Source organism: Mustela nigripes, chromosome 7, assembly GCF_022355385.1.
Source record: "Mustela nigripes isolate SB6536 chromosome 7, MUSNIG.SB6536, whole genome shotgun sequence".
NCBI classification, from domain to species: Eukaryota; Metazoa; Chordata; class Mammalia; order Carnivora; family Mustelidae; genus Mustela; species Mustela nigripes.
In genome coordinates, this window is record NC_081563.1 from 80,281,214 (window position 1) to 80,296,374 (window position 15,161).

The 15,161-nt window shown below is 36.1% G+C and overlaps 1 protein-coding gene across 9 annotated transcripts in view; it reads right to left on the bottom strand.

Moving 5' to 3' along the window:
- The window catches only part of REV1 (REV1 DNA directed polymerase), a 94,948-nt gene that overhangs the window by 24,589 nt on the left and 55,198 nt on the right, over positions 1–15,161 (bottom strand). For 7 of the 9 annotated variants that reach the window (XR_009405418.1, XM_059406253.1, XM_059406255.1 and 4 more), the window contains 4 exons: positions 14,045–14,754; positions 11,379–11,486; positions 9,680–9,796; positions 4,828–4,936 (listed from right to left, as the gene is read on the bottom strand). Coding sequence is in view for 7 of the 9 variants with exons in the window: in XM_059406253.1 (XP_059262236.1) it covers positions 4,828–4,936; positions 9,680–9,796; positions 11,379–11,486; positions 14,045–14,754 (1,044 nt within the window). In the remaining 2 variants the exon portion in view is untranslated. Of the gene's footprint in view, positions 1–4,827; positions 4,937–7,008; positions 7,174–9,679; positions 9,797–11,378; positions 11,487–14,044; positions 14,755–15,161 lie in introns of those variants that run through there. The other 2 variants (XM_059406254.1, XM_059406259.1) reach the window with 2 other exon arrangements.

Below are 15,161 nucleotides of genomic sequence, written 5' to 3' on the forward strand. Positions count from 1 at the left end.
GACTTTGCAATGAATCAATAAAAAAAAAAAAAATACCTCAAAGTAAAAGCACAAGTGAAATAAGAAGCACTACTTCACCAGATTATATGTTCCTATGTAAATACAACAAATAGTTATTCTATACATTCATGCAATAAATATTTACTAGGCTTTAATTACTCAGAGGTCTCTAACACCCTCCCCATCTCAGACCACTACTGAGAGCCACCACGGAGAAGAATGCCCCAAGTTATTCAGAGGTAAAGGCAAAATCATATGCATTTTTTATGGACACGAAAACAGTATAAATTATCTGACTGCAAAGCTCCCAGTAGATGAGAAATATTCTAACAGGAAGGAAAAGTGACAGTGAAAGAAGTGACGAGTGACAAACAGCATGGTGAAGAATATTTTTTCATTCATTCAACAAAAATTTATGTCTCAGGCATTTTGTTAGGTGGTAGGCAAAAGATGGTGAACAAAACAGACCCCATGATGTTCACAAGGATGACCCTGCACTCACCCAGCACAAGACAGATTATAATCAATGGACTTTATTTTGTAAGGCAGGGAGGTATATATGTAATGGTTTTGAAGTCTATATAAAATCACATACAATTTAAGACATTTTCGATAATGCTTGCTATGTAGGGTCAGCATGCAAAAGCTAAGCTTACAAATTAAAGGTAATTACTCCTTTTTTGAAAAATGTGTTACATAATTGTTATGAATAACATTATATTTATATTTACTATAATTTTTTTCCACTTATTCAAAAATTTTCAAGGGCATATTACTTAGGAAAACATAATACAACTACTTATGTACTTGTGCACATATACAGCTTGGAGAGAAATGCTTAGGAGCCACCAGACATGGTAAGGAAATTATAAACAAAAAGGAAAACTAAGAGATTTCCTATAACTAAGGGAAGCAAAACACTCGGAGTTGGAGTTGGGAAACCGGATTTGTTTCATAGAAAATAAAGGAGTAAGGGCAAATATCCAACAGTCGGAAATGACTTTTTGCTACGGTGACTTATCTACTTCTTTCAACTAGGTCCCACGCAGGATAAACCACCAATACTCCATCAGCGTGTGCTACAGAAAGCAATTATTCTCAGGCTTACACTGCACATGTAGGTCACTGTCCGTTCAGTGTGTTAACAGGTATCCGTATCAATAAATATAGTAAAGCATCCTTAGAAAATCATTTAAAAATTATTTGATCTTAAAAAATATGTGATTCAAAGATATTTGTATATCACTACGTATTCATCTGCCTATCTACCTTCTCGTTCTGTATGAAGCTTGCTCTTTCTGATGAGCAAAACGACTAACAGTCATGCATATTCTAGCCTTTGTATATACATCCTACCTCTCCATGAGTTCTACCATCTCGTGGGCACACACCATCCTTTGCAGACCCATGATCGGTCTGTGTCTATTGGAAACTCATGAATGCATAAACCTGGGATGATCATCCCCACAATCTAGTCCCCACTCCAGCCCCAGAAACATTTCTCTGATGAAACTGTGGATATACATATTTTTAAAAAATCTTCTCACCTAAGGAAAATATAATTATAGGACAGCCACAAGAAAAGGGTATCTAAGAACTGTTTTCTAGAGACTTTTATTATCAACTGCTTTCTACAAAATGAAAATCATAATTAAGAAACGAAATCCCAGGGTGCCTGGGTGGCTCAGTGGGTTAAGCCACTGCCTTTGGCTCAGGTCATGATCTCAGGGTCCTGGGATCGAGTCCCGCATCGGGCTCTCTGCTCAGCAGGGAGCCTGCTTCCCTCTTTCTCTCTCTCTGCCTGCCTCTCCGTCTACTTGTGTTTTCTCTCTGTCAAATAAATAAATAAAAATCTTAAAAAAAAAAAAAAAAAAGAAAGAAAAGAAACGAAACCCCACTGCTGTGGGTTGTGTGGGCTTTTTTCCCTCCTAACTTTCACTCTAATTCCTTTTCTCATCACTTTATGTATGTCCTTAAAACAATCACCAACTAAGCATTTTGCTTTTGGCCCATATATTGTCACCCCAATTATTCTGTAGTACATTCAGCTTGACAACACTATCTATCTCTGATGCAACACGACCACAACATCCAAACACCAGAAGTGCCTAGCACCTAGACACAATTGTGGCTACTTGAGTCCAAAGCCCTCAGGAACAGGAAAATACTTTCACCCCTGAAGCGGACTTCTTATCCCTCCCACCCAACCCTACTTGCTGGCCAGCACTCAGCTTGGGGGTGCCAAACTAGAAGGGACATCCTTCAGGCAGTACAGAGGGTGGGACTTTCACTTCACCACCAGTTGAGCAGAACTCAAACACTGATAGAACATTCCCAAGCTTCCCCACACCCTCCAGATGTGAACCCAACTGTCCAGCCACCAGATGCACACATTGTCACACAGTAATTCAGTGGGGAAAAAAAGACTAGCCTTACTGAGCTCAACACAAAATCAGCTCTGAACTGCCTGGGCTAATAAAAAGAAAAAATCCAGAATGCATCTGGTATTTGTCTTATCATTTTTATTAAAGTTTTCAATTCTTGGGCTACATTACCAACAAGCAATGAAAAAGGTTAAAACGTAATTTTGTCAATAAGAAAGACAAAGTCAGTCTAGGAGTAAAAGTTCCACATGTCATAAATGGAAAGTAATTTAAATATTTTATAATTATAAAATGTCTGATTATAAAGTTTTCTTAAGTATCTTTTTAATAAAATAACTGGCAATATTTTAAAACTATTTCAGTTAGATGATCTGAAATATTTTTTGTTCCTATTAGACTTCCTTGAACAATCCCTTGAACTTCCTTGAACTTTTAATCAGGACTGAAAGATATTACATATATCAAATCATTATGCTGTACACCTGAAACTAATGTTATATGTCAATTATATCTCAATAAGAAAAGTATGAAAGACAAAGCCATAAATAGAAAAGACTGAAATATAAAACTGGTAGAGGACTCTGTTTATTATTAAATACTTTAACACTTGCCAACAATATGTTATAAAGGTAAAAACATCCATTCAGTTATCAGGAAAGAAAAACCATAAAGATTGTTCTTTTAAATTAATTAATTCAGGAACACCTGAGTGGCTCAGTTATCAGGAAAGAAAAACCATAAAGATTGTTCTTTTAAATTAATTAATTCAGGAACACCTGAGTGGCTCAGTTAGTGAAGCAGCTGCCTTCAGTTCAGGTCATGATCCCAGGATCCTGGGATTGAGCCCCACATCGGTCTCCCTGCTCAGCGAGGAGCATGCTTCTCCCTCCCACTCTGTTTGCTACTCTACCTGCTTGTGCTCACTTTCTCTCTCTCTGACAAATAAATAAATAAATAAATAATCTTTTTTAAAAAAATAATCAACTCATTACTACTCCCTCTAGTTTTACAACTATTAGAATTGATTATTTTTAAATGATTCTTTAAGTATGAAGAACACATACATATGTCTGTTTCTTCTTGTACTGAAACAGCCCATTGTACTGAGAGTTAAGCTTATGGTAAGATATAGATCTACAAAGTTGGTACTAATGAGTTGACAACACTCTATAATTTTAAGTAAGGAGATTATTGGATATACCAATACAGAATTATTTACTTGTAATTTAATAGGTGATCAATTTTTTTTGGTGGTTTTTTTTTTTTTAAGATTTTATTTATTTGCCAGAGATAGAGAGAGTACACACAAGCAGGCAGAGAGGCAGACAGAGGCAGCAAGAGAAGCAGCCCAACCAACTGAGCCACCCAGGCATCCCTAGGTGATCAAGTTTTAACATTATTGTGAAGAAAATTCTAAGTGTTAGAGGAGTTTTAAATTACAAGGGATTTTTCTTAGCTATAAGAAAGAATGATTAGACAGAAGAACGTTAAGGCCCTCTTCCATTAAAACAATATCTAGGGGCGCCTGGGTGGCTCAGTGGGTTAAGCTGCTGCCTTCGGCTCAGGTCATGATCTCCGAGTCCTGGGATCGAGTCCCATGTCGGGCTCTCTCCTCAGCAGGGAGCCTGCTTCCCTTCCTCTCTCTCTGCCTGCCTTTCTGCCTACTTGTGATCTCTGTCTGTCAAAAAAAAAAAAATCTAATTCTTTGGGGGCACCCTGGTGGTTGACTTGAGTGTTCAACTCTTGATTTTGGCTCATGTCATGATCTCAGGGTGATGGGATCGAGCCCCATGCTGGGCTCTGCACTCAGCATGGGAGTCTGCTTGGGAGTCTGCTTGGGATTCTTTCCCTTCTTCTCCCTCCTGCTCTGCCCCTCTCCTCATCCACACTCTCTTAAATGAATAAACAAATTCTTTAAAAAACTTTTTAAAATATCTAATTTTAATCTCATACTTCAAAAAGATAATGGTTTTAAAAAGACAATGTCCACAGGGCTTCTGGGTGGCTCTGTTAAGCATCTGTCTTCTGCTCAGGTCATGATCCCGAAGTTCTGGGACCAGGCCCCACCTCAGGCTCCCTGCTCAGTGGCGAGTCTGCATCTCCCTCTCTTCCCTGCCCCTCCTCCTGCCTGTGCTCTGTCTGTGTCTCTCTCTCTCAAAAAAGTAAATAAAATCTTTAAAAAAGACAAACGACAATGTCCAATTTCTTTTGATTTCCACTGTTGGATGTACTGATTCCTCAGGAAACTACAGTATTTACTTAAAGTCATCTAGCATTTGTGAAAGGAAAAAAGAACTGAAGGGATGAAGCCCTGAAATATTTCTTCCCATAAAACGTGTGTAACACAGGCCTGACTGGCACATATGAATCCACTTCAAAAGAGTCTGTAAAAATGATTAAGTAACTATTTATTAGGATTACAACACATTTAATTTCCACATACCTGGCTTCATAACTACAAGAGGCAATTTCAGCCTTTGATAAAACAGAATCAATCCCATTTGCTTGTGCAGAATCTTGGTTCTCCCACAACGATGAATCTGGTATTTCTGCTTTAAAAATATAAAATTTAATGATTATACATTAAAAACTTGTTTTTCTTCACTTTCATTCAAGAATTGTATTTTCCATTCCTTCCATATACAAATGCTTAATAAATTCCAAATATAGTTACATCCATTGGTACTGGTCTTACTCAATAATAGAAAACCTAGGGGCACCTGGGTGGCTCAGTGGGTTAAGTCTCTGCCTTCAGCTCAAGTCATGATCTCAGGGTGCTGGGATCGAGCCCCACGTCGGGCTCTCTGCTCAGCAGGGAGCCTGCTTCTCCCTTTCTCTCTGCCTGCCTCTCTAGGCCTACTTGTGATCTCTCTCTGTGTCAAAAAAATAAATAAAATCTTTTAAAAATAAATAAATAAAATAAAACCTATAGCTCTAACATGGGTTACTTCCATTGTAAACTTCACCAGCAGTCAGACAAAAACACAATAAATTCAAAGTGTTGCATATTAGTAAATGTTTGGTCTGTTGTTGTTGTTTTTTACAAAATGTATCAAAAGATATATATAAACTATCCCTTTAACAGTCTCTTGAGATGAAAAAAGATGAAAAGTTATCAGGATGATGAATTCCCTCCTATATTCTCGAAAGGATTATACAGCTCCCTGAAATGGGAAACAGTTAATGGAAAATACACATTTCTCTGAATGTTCTTTGCTGTTTCCTAAATAAAGTATCTGCAAAACTGAAACCTATTTAATACCACAAACAACAAACGCCAACTTCCTACAAGTCATTCGATCAAACAATTCAGTAGGTCACATATCATCAAGAGGATTCATCCTAAATTAAAGAATTTTCTTTTGAACACACATCAGGTAAAAGAGCTTCATAATACGCCCCCCCTCACAGTAAATTCTACTTAATGGTTTAAGAACACATGTTGAATTAAAAACATTCAAGTGTGATCAGAATACCAACTGCTCTACAGAAAACGACTCAAGCCTAAGTAGTACCACTCACTAGTATTTCTTAGTATCCAAGCTAAATATATAGCTTCACACAAGATTATAAAAGCATGTATCTAGAGAGCGCTAACTACATGCCACTTTACTTTTATTACCATCTCTAACTTCACCAGCAATTGAGAAAGATTATAACACAACTTCAGTTCCTGATCTCTTGAGATATTACTACGTTCCAAGAATATACTCTAAAAACATATATTCTTAAAACACAATCTCACTCATACTTCTAATACTATGAACAAAAAATGCCATTAGTTAGTAAAATAAGGCAAGATAAACCATTTCAATTAATTCTAGACAAACCTATTTTGAGTACATTAGGACAACATATAAGCAACAAACCAAGTACTTCTTTTCTGCTTATTTCAGAGACATAACATTCCATGAGAAATCAGCCAAGTTAAAGTACCACCAGAAACACATGGCAAAGTGTCTAGCTTTGTGGGCTAAAATAGCCCTTCCTGGTTTGACTCCAGAAATTGTCAATGTCTTTTACCCAATTCTGCAACTCACATAAGTATTTTTGGATTCCGGCACCCATACACACAAAGCATAAATGCAAACCAAACTGTAAGGATATCTTAATGCACTCAAATCCCACTTGCCTCAAAAATTAAAACAGCAGAGTATATAATCTGAGCCATGGTTCCAGATATATTATGATAAACATATGCTATACCATGACAAATAAAAACAGAATGCAGAGCAGACTTCCCTGTTTCCCTGAAACATCTTAGAAGGCTAAATATCTGCTTTCCTAGCCCATTATTCTAAGCTGAAGATCTGCAAGACTTTCAGGATTGTCAGTATCACAGTTCAAGAGAGGTTGCTACTAACCCAAACAACAACAAAAAGAGTTGAAGCTTGAAGAGCCACAACCAGCTGCCTTTCACAGGTATAACCATGACCTTGGGCCTTAAAAGTTGGGGAGCTAGGGGACTTATATTTGAAAGTCCAGTCAAATAATCTACGATACTTGTCTTGAAAATTACAGAAAAAAATCATGCTTGAGGTGAGAACAGTCTGTGGTCCCTGGGCTCCCAACGCCCTGCCTGAGAAGCACCACTTCATGTTTTCTCTTCACTGGGCTGGCTGACCTTTTCCACAGTGCAGCAGAGTGCGTGGATCCCTCCACGAGCGCAGTGAGTTGCTTCAAGGGAGACTCAGGGAAATTCAGGGACACACTGTCCTCACTGGAGGGCAAAGTAGAGAACTGCTCATCAAAACTTGACAAACTAGACGGGCACATGAAGAATGTGGAGGAACGGTTGGAGAAATCAGAAGCCAGGACCCAAGTCTGTGAAAAAGAAATCGCTGAGAATAAATCTATAACTAACATGATTTTAAAAACTGTTGTTCTTTAGAACGAACACTGAAGTTGTCGAAGGGATAAGAAAACATCTGTATCCTGGAATCCAGGAAGAGGTAAAGGCCCCAACCACAAAATCTTGAGTATAAATGGATTCCAAATAATGGGGCTATCAATGAGAAGTGTCACTGTGAGTATGGCTCAGGAAGCAGCTTCCAAAGGAAGTCATGGATGGAGAGCCCTGGTTACGCTGGTCCGTTTAGACAAAGAGTTTTTGAATATGACGAATAAGAAACTAAAGTTTCTACCTATAAAGGGCTGAAGATGCTATCTGTTCTAATACTTTGCCCAGACATACAAGCCAAAACATCAGAACTGAATTTTTTTAAAAGCCAGTGTGCAGAAGCCAAAGGTTTAATTCCTAAATTGATCCTCGATATTTTAAAATTTGGTGTCTGACTGATAAGTACCCAGAGAAAGAAAGATCAGGAAATAATAAGGAAAGAAGAACAAAGTCTTTGAAAAAACAAGTTCTAAGTACAAGGTTAGTGGCAACCAAACTTTATAATAAAGGACAACCTGGTCATTTTATGTTATAAATATTTTGGTAAGCTCCTAATGGGTCAAAGGCTTAGGAAATAAAAGTGAATGATACCGAGTTTAAAAAAAGAATATAAAATGCAAAGTTATCATATTCACCTTTTCTAGTGACAGAAACATTTCTTTTTGACAGTTTTCAATGGCAAGTGAATTTTCAGTATTTTTCCTAATATTTATCTTCTAACTTACCACCCACATTTAGAGGTGGAGGAGATGTGAATTATAAAAGGTCATTACAATGTTATGAAAATTCAGTGGCTAAACTGATGAAGATAACTAAGTAACCAATAACCGTATTCTATTAATAAATTGCCTATGGTCAGATCACCTATGAAGGAAGGAAAGATGTAAGAGGACTTGATCTCTGCTACTTGTAAGGCATGTGCGCTTACCAAAGCCAAACTTCTTGACGGAGACTGCCGAAACTACAGACGTGTGTGGCAAACGCAAGATTCTACCTGCTGGAGGAACTGAGTGCTGGGTAACTGACTGATGTTACCAAATGCTATGTCCAAGGTATTTTTCCTTCTTTTAACATTCCTTCAGAGAGTTTTTTACAGAGTGCCCAATAGTTAACAAGTATTATGCATTTCCTTAAGCTACTTACTTATTTTCCAGAACTTAAGGTCTCAACTTTTTAATCTCACACAGAAAATACAAAAAGAAAAACCAACCTACAACAAAACCATACAACCAATAGTTCAGAAACCACCCATACTGTCACATACCACAATACACCTGAATGTTAACGAGCTCAATACTGACTACCCCAAGACCTACTCAAGACACAGAAAATACTCGAATCTTAAAAAATCTTAATAAAAGACTTAGAACCCAAGAAAGGCTTTAGGAAATCTGGAAAACAGATACACATGAAGCATAAAGACATATCTATCATTAATGTTCTGTACTCATACCATATAAACAGATAATCACAAAGAGACTGTAATCCCAAAAAAAGGTTCTCAGAAATGTCCAGTGGCTTTCCTTTTGCCTTAACTTCAATGAGATCATTTCTAAAATAATCCCAAGTTTTCATAACTGAAAACTAGGAACCTGAAATAATTGGGATGAAATTTAACTGCTTGCTGTCCATTCCACTGTATATCTAATTTCTGACTACTTTCTAATTAATATTTTTCTGGAAAACTAATTTAAAAATTTTTTGGCTTTGCAGACATCCATGAGAAAACTAATCAGTGACAAAGAATTTAATTTCTACAAAAATATTTCTCAGGTAATTTATTGAGGGGGAAAAAAAGAGTTGTAAAAATCTTAGTAATAATGTGAATAGTCTAAGTTACAATTTTTATTTATTAATAGCAAAAATTCAAAAGCCAGCAAGGCAAGAAAATGTTAAAGCAGGTTCAGCAAAGACATAGGGAATGATTTCTGGTATTTATCTTCTTATTCCAATAAATAAAGTCCTATTGTTTTTTTATTCCACTGATTCACATAAATCTTTAGCAACAGGAACTTTAGTATCTACTGTGATCAGTGACCAAACAACTAGTAATTACCTCTCCGGTCTAGAGGCTTCCACAAAATGATGTCCAGGATTTTTTTTTCATCCTCAGTCTAAACGTATACAAAGCAAAACAATCACACCTTTATAAAACATTCTTCACTCTGTCCCAGGAAAATATCATCATCTAACTCAACAAAGCAGGGCTATGAACCAGGCCTTTGTATTGCATAGAGATTAGAGATTTTGTTGTAAGATGTCACTGACACCTTTAAAACCCTTGAATGAAAAAGCTAATTATTTCAACTCTTTCATTTCTGTAACAAGAATACCAGCAGTAAAATCCAGAGTCTTCAACAGGAGCACTGTGACTTCAAAGAGAGCTCATTTGTACCTGCTTTGCCTTTAAGGATTTTATTCTGGTAATACTGCCACTCCAACTGGGGGTTAGCACCAGGACGTAGAGGTGCCCTTCCTGTGCCTCTGTTACTTGTAACAGCCACTGGTTTTCCTGTGAGGAAAAGAAAAGAATTATTTCTAAATCTAAGTACGGGAATGTTAACAACACTGACAACATGGAAAGTTCTTCACAAGATTTAAAAAATACAATTTTTTCTTTAGCTTTCTTGATGCATTAATCCATAAAGGAGATAGTATCTTTAAAGTTATCAATTACCATACAAAGATCATCTAAGTTTCTCAACACTCCCCTAAATTAAATCATTTGACAACTTTGATACATTTATTCAACTTAAAAGCAATGCTATCCCTTTGCTTCCCATTGTTTGTTTTTTGTTTCTTGCAGTAGAAAACAAGTCAACTCTGATCCTAGATTTGAATTGGGGGGGGGGGGGGGACCTATATCTAGATGTTTTATATTTCTCATATCAGAAAAGGTAACCTCTAAATCTTTCAATTTTACAGCAAGAGAAACAAATATATATGCAAAGGGACTACAATCTGACCTACTATAAGATCAAATGTGAGAATACAGTCCCTCAGTTTTTGGTTTAGTTTAAATTCTTTCAGATATCCTTTCCTTTTGTGTGCACTACAAGAGAATTGTTAACTTTTTTATTTTTAAGATTTATTTGACAGAGATCACAAGTAGGCAGAGAGGCAGGCAGAGAGATAGCTGGGGAAGCAGGCTCCTGCCAAGTAGAGTCTGATGCAGGGCTTGATACCAGGACAGCCTGATGCGGAGCTCGATACCAGGACCCTGGGATCATGACCTGCACCAAAGGCAGAGGCTTTAACCCACTGAGCCACCCAGGCACCCCGATAACTGTTAACTTTTAAAGCAATAGTACGGATAATGCATATATATGTTAATGAATGTTTTTGTTGTCAGAATAAAAATTATGCATCAGAGTTACTCTTCAGGCTATAAACCCAATTCTTTAACATTATATACTCGTTTCAGAGCCTAAGCAGTAGCTATTCATGACAAAAATAAAGCCCCAGTAATAACCCAGCAGCTCCTGTGCTCTCCTTAAAGGACAGACTCTCAGAAGAAAATGCTACTAGTTAACAACTTTCAAGCACAGAGAGAACTACTAAAAACCCCAGAATAATTAAAAGTACTGCCTAGCTCACAAATACCTGAAGAAAGTCCATTCAAACAAAGACAACAGCATGTCTTATCAACAATTCAATAATGCAAAACTGTTCTCCAACCAAAAGGCTGAAATATACACTAGCAACAGGAGAGTTAGTCAAGTTATTTACTCAAGAGAGAGAAAGCATGACCCAAGCTGCAAACACAGGCTACCATAAAATTTCCATTTAGTACCAAAGTAATAGTAAACATATAAAAATATGGAAAATGCCCAATACCAGTCTATATTAGTCTTAGATGACAGACCCTTCAGGTGAAGAGGAGTATTCTTCCCTAAAGACCTGACCTCTTGGGAGAGAAAACAGCATTTCTAATTTCCCTTCGTTTTTTTTTTATAATAGAGTCCAGAAAATTTGGAAGCAGGTATTTATTTTGCCAAGGAAAATTACGATAAATTATTTCTCAAGATTTTCAGATCCTTTAGAACATATAACAATATTATCAATTTTCTTAAAATATAAACAAAAATACAGACCTTTGAGATCTGGTCTATTTCGTATACCCACTGATACAAAGAAGCAATCCATATCAACATGCATTATACAGCTCTGATGCCTGGGTGAACTCAATACTGACATATTTCCTAGAAGGAAAAAGAGAACATTCAAACCACAAACTAATTTTTAATATTTAAAAAAATCAGGTCTATTTAATTTTAGAAACTGTATTTTTAAGTGCCTATAAGAATGAAGTCTCAAAAAAAAAAAAAAAAAACAGAATCTATTACAGACCATTTCTATCACACCTCAACAGACGTCAAATTTCAGTTTCTTTTGCTCTAAAAGTAATCCAGAGATACACATTTAGTTTCCAAGCATAATTTGAGATCAATTATGAGGATTCCATGTTTTGATAACCTATATTCTAATAATTAAATCTTTAATCCAAAGTATGTCTAAATGTTTATCTTAGAGTTATTTCTGTGTGCTGAAGATTTAATTGAAATGTATAAGGTGTTTTCAAATATTTGGTTACATGGAGCTAAGGAACTTTAAATAATAATATTGATGATGTATTCCATGCAGTCTACAAACATTCCTTGATTTAAAAAAATAAATAAATAAAAATTGCTACCGTTATTGAGTGGTAGGTATTATGCACTATTATAAGAGGTTAATGTGTATTTAAATTCTAACAATGCTGAGATAAGTAATCTTATTATGCCCATTTTACAGACTAATATTATGTTATGTTAATAACTGTGTTATGCAGCCAGTAAGAGGTTGAGCTGGTCATCAACCCTAAGGCGTCTGATTTGAGCCCTCACGCCATCACACTGTTGCCCTGGATATATCGAGAAAATTCTATAAAACAGAAATCTACATATAAATCTATATATATATAGAAGTACATACAAACACTTTCCTCCTTAGACCATTGAACACTATTAAAAATCAGCTCTGAAGCACATATGCCACTTTCAAGAAGATAAAGCTGAATGTCTTCTCCTAAAGCCTTTGTCTTCTAATTCCTCTGAGCTACATATTTTGATTTACCAAGGCTATTTAACCAATCCCGCCACAAGAAGAAGCTATCCTGTTTATTGGTTTCATCCTTAGCTCTTTCCCTGGTCCTGGTCCAAGGTACACAAGTCTTGAAAATAAGAACCCTGAACTTATAAAAAGTTCTAATCTCATAAAGGAGTTTTTCTGCTGATAAAAAAACTAGTACGTGTAGGTAGGTCTTCATGATAGTTTCCCCAAAACTTACATTTTTACTCCACAAAGTTTCAGACTACTCCATTTACCAAATTGTGACTGTGAAAGCATTTACCAAGTTCTCACTACATGAGAGGCACTGAATTTTTGTTCATGTTATCTTCCCTAAGCTCAGAAGCCCATGAGGTAGGCACCGGGACTACCTATTGCTCCACTGTGAAAAGGAAACTGAGACCCAGAGAGATGAACTAACTGGCCCATGGTCCTGCAGTGTAGGAGTGGCAGAGCCAGAGTTCGGATTCAGGCTATATCATGGAACTCCAAAGCCAGGTACTTCCTTGCTCTGCCCTGTATTATCTCAAGAAATTATTTATAAAAGAAATCTTAATAATCATAATTCTGCTGTATAGAAGTATTATATAAACATAATGTAAACAACCCAAAATAACTGCTTTAAATATTCAAACAGTACAGAATGCATATACCATCTATCTATTCAATGCTTTCCTACACTATAAAAATTATATCATTTTATTCCCATTCATTAAACTAATTTGTAATAGTTCTTTGAAGCTTTCAAAATTAAATGACCATCACATATAAGGTCAAAGGATGATGTATGAATAATCTAATACCTATAACATTATTCAGAAATATTTCATAAGAAACAGGAAGTATTCAGGAATACATCAAACACAACAAAACATAACAAAAAAACCCACATGGAGAGGATCTGTCACTTTCTAGGACAGAACCATGAGCTTCCTTCTGTACCTCAGTTTCCACAGCTATTAAGTTCAGGGGTAGTATTAAATAATCTAAGATCTCTCTCCAAAAAACAGAACAAAACCATATATTCTGTAAAAAAGCATCATAAACCTCAAAGCAGATACTAATTGATAATGACTGCACAGAAATATAGCCTGTAATTGTTAGTTTTGTTTGCTTCTGAAGACAAGTATTAAAAAACAAAATACAATTAACCCATCTACTTTTGTGTGAAAATACTTACTCTCACTACAAGTTTACCACTATAATTAAAATAGCTATTATGTCAGTTATTTAATAATTTTAAAATCATTAAGATGCCAGCTTCTGGAATTAACAGTTATTCTTGCCAAACCAATTTATTCTTACAGGAGTTTATGCACTGAATAGAATACAAGTAATATTTTACACAGTTCAAAACTTCAACAACTGACAAAATCTACATAAAGAATGAATGCTCAGAATCTCGACCTTGTTACTGTTTAAATTACTTAAAAATATTCATTTAGCAACTTAAATCTAAATTTGTAAAAAATACTTTAATAAAGTAAGAAAGCTTTCTCTAATCTGCTAGGCTTACTGTAACTTACATATCCTGGTATTTCTAAAGACTTTTATATCATGAGAGCTTAGTACTGATCAAAGCACCAATGACAGCTTAAAAACAAAATGGTCAAGCATGATTGTTTCTTAAGAAAACAATTTTAGTATCTACCTGTGTCAGTTACAACAAGTGCAGACCTGCCTGTTTTCATTTTTTTTAACTTTTCCCTTCCTGGAAAGACACCACTACTTTGTCTTTGTAGGGCACTGACAAACTCAGTCAATTCACACTTCCACATTGATATGTGATGAAGTCTTGAGCGGGAATAGAAGTCTGAAATAAAACCGCAATCTGAGGGTTTGGATGGCACTGAAGGTGCTGCCTTGCTAAGAGTAGGTATTGAAGAAGTGCTTTTTGTGCTTGAAGGCCCCTGAACAGCGGAGTGGTGAGCACCATTTACTTTAGTGTTACTGTGCAAAGATGATAAGGAGAAAGAATTAGTTCTGTGTGGATTTCGCACGGCATCTGTGTTTCTAGTGCTTTGTTGCGACAGGTGCACAACGCAGTCTCTGAAGTCAGTGCTGCTCTTCTCAGCCTGCTCCTCCCCCTGAGCGAAGTCTGGGGAAAGCCTGCTGGCAATACTGTGGCCCATGGGCACCAAGCAATCCTGCGTCTTTAAGGCACCATTAGAGCTAGGAGTGTGTCCATTAAAAATGGCAGTGTTGTCTCTGTGATGCGGAATTCCATTTTGTTTCCTTCCTGGAAAGATCTGCTCCAGCTCCATAAAATTAAAATCATTATTTGCATCTTCTTCATTCCAACTGTTCATTCCATTGACTTTGACTTCATTTTCTGTCTCAATCTTCTTAATTATGTGATTTCTATAGCAGGAAAGAAGATTTAATTTCAATTAATGCGAGTTTCAGGCTAAAACCATTTTCAATGTAAATGGTCTTAAAGATATGCACTTCAATATTTCTCTGAAAAATTAAGCCATAAATTTTATATTCTTTCTCTTCCAACAAAAGATAATTATCAGCTAAACCAAAGGAGCAAGGTAACTAGGAAAATTCTAGAACATATACAGTCTTTTAGGGCTTTTTTCTCCCCAAACTTCAAACACTCCCAAAGAAGAAATACAATGGAATCTCAGATTGAAGAAAAATAAAAACTATTTTCAATTACTTTTCCCACTAAAAATTAAATGGAACTTGTAATCTCTAAATATCCCATTTGAAGCACAGTGTCTGGCATTTACTAGAAAGTCAATAAATTATGGGACTCAATA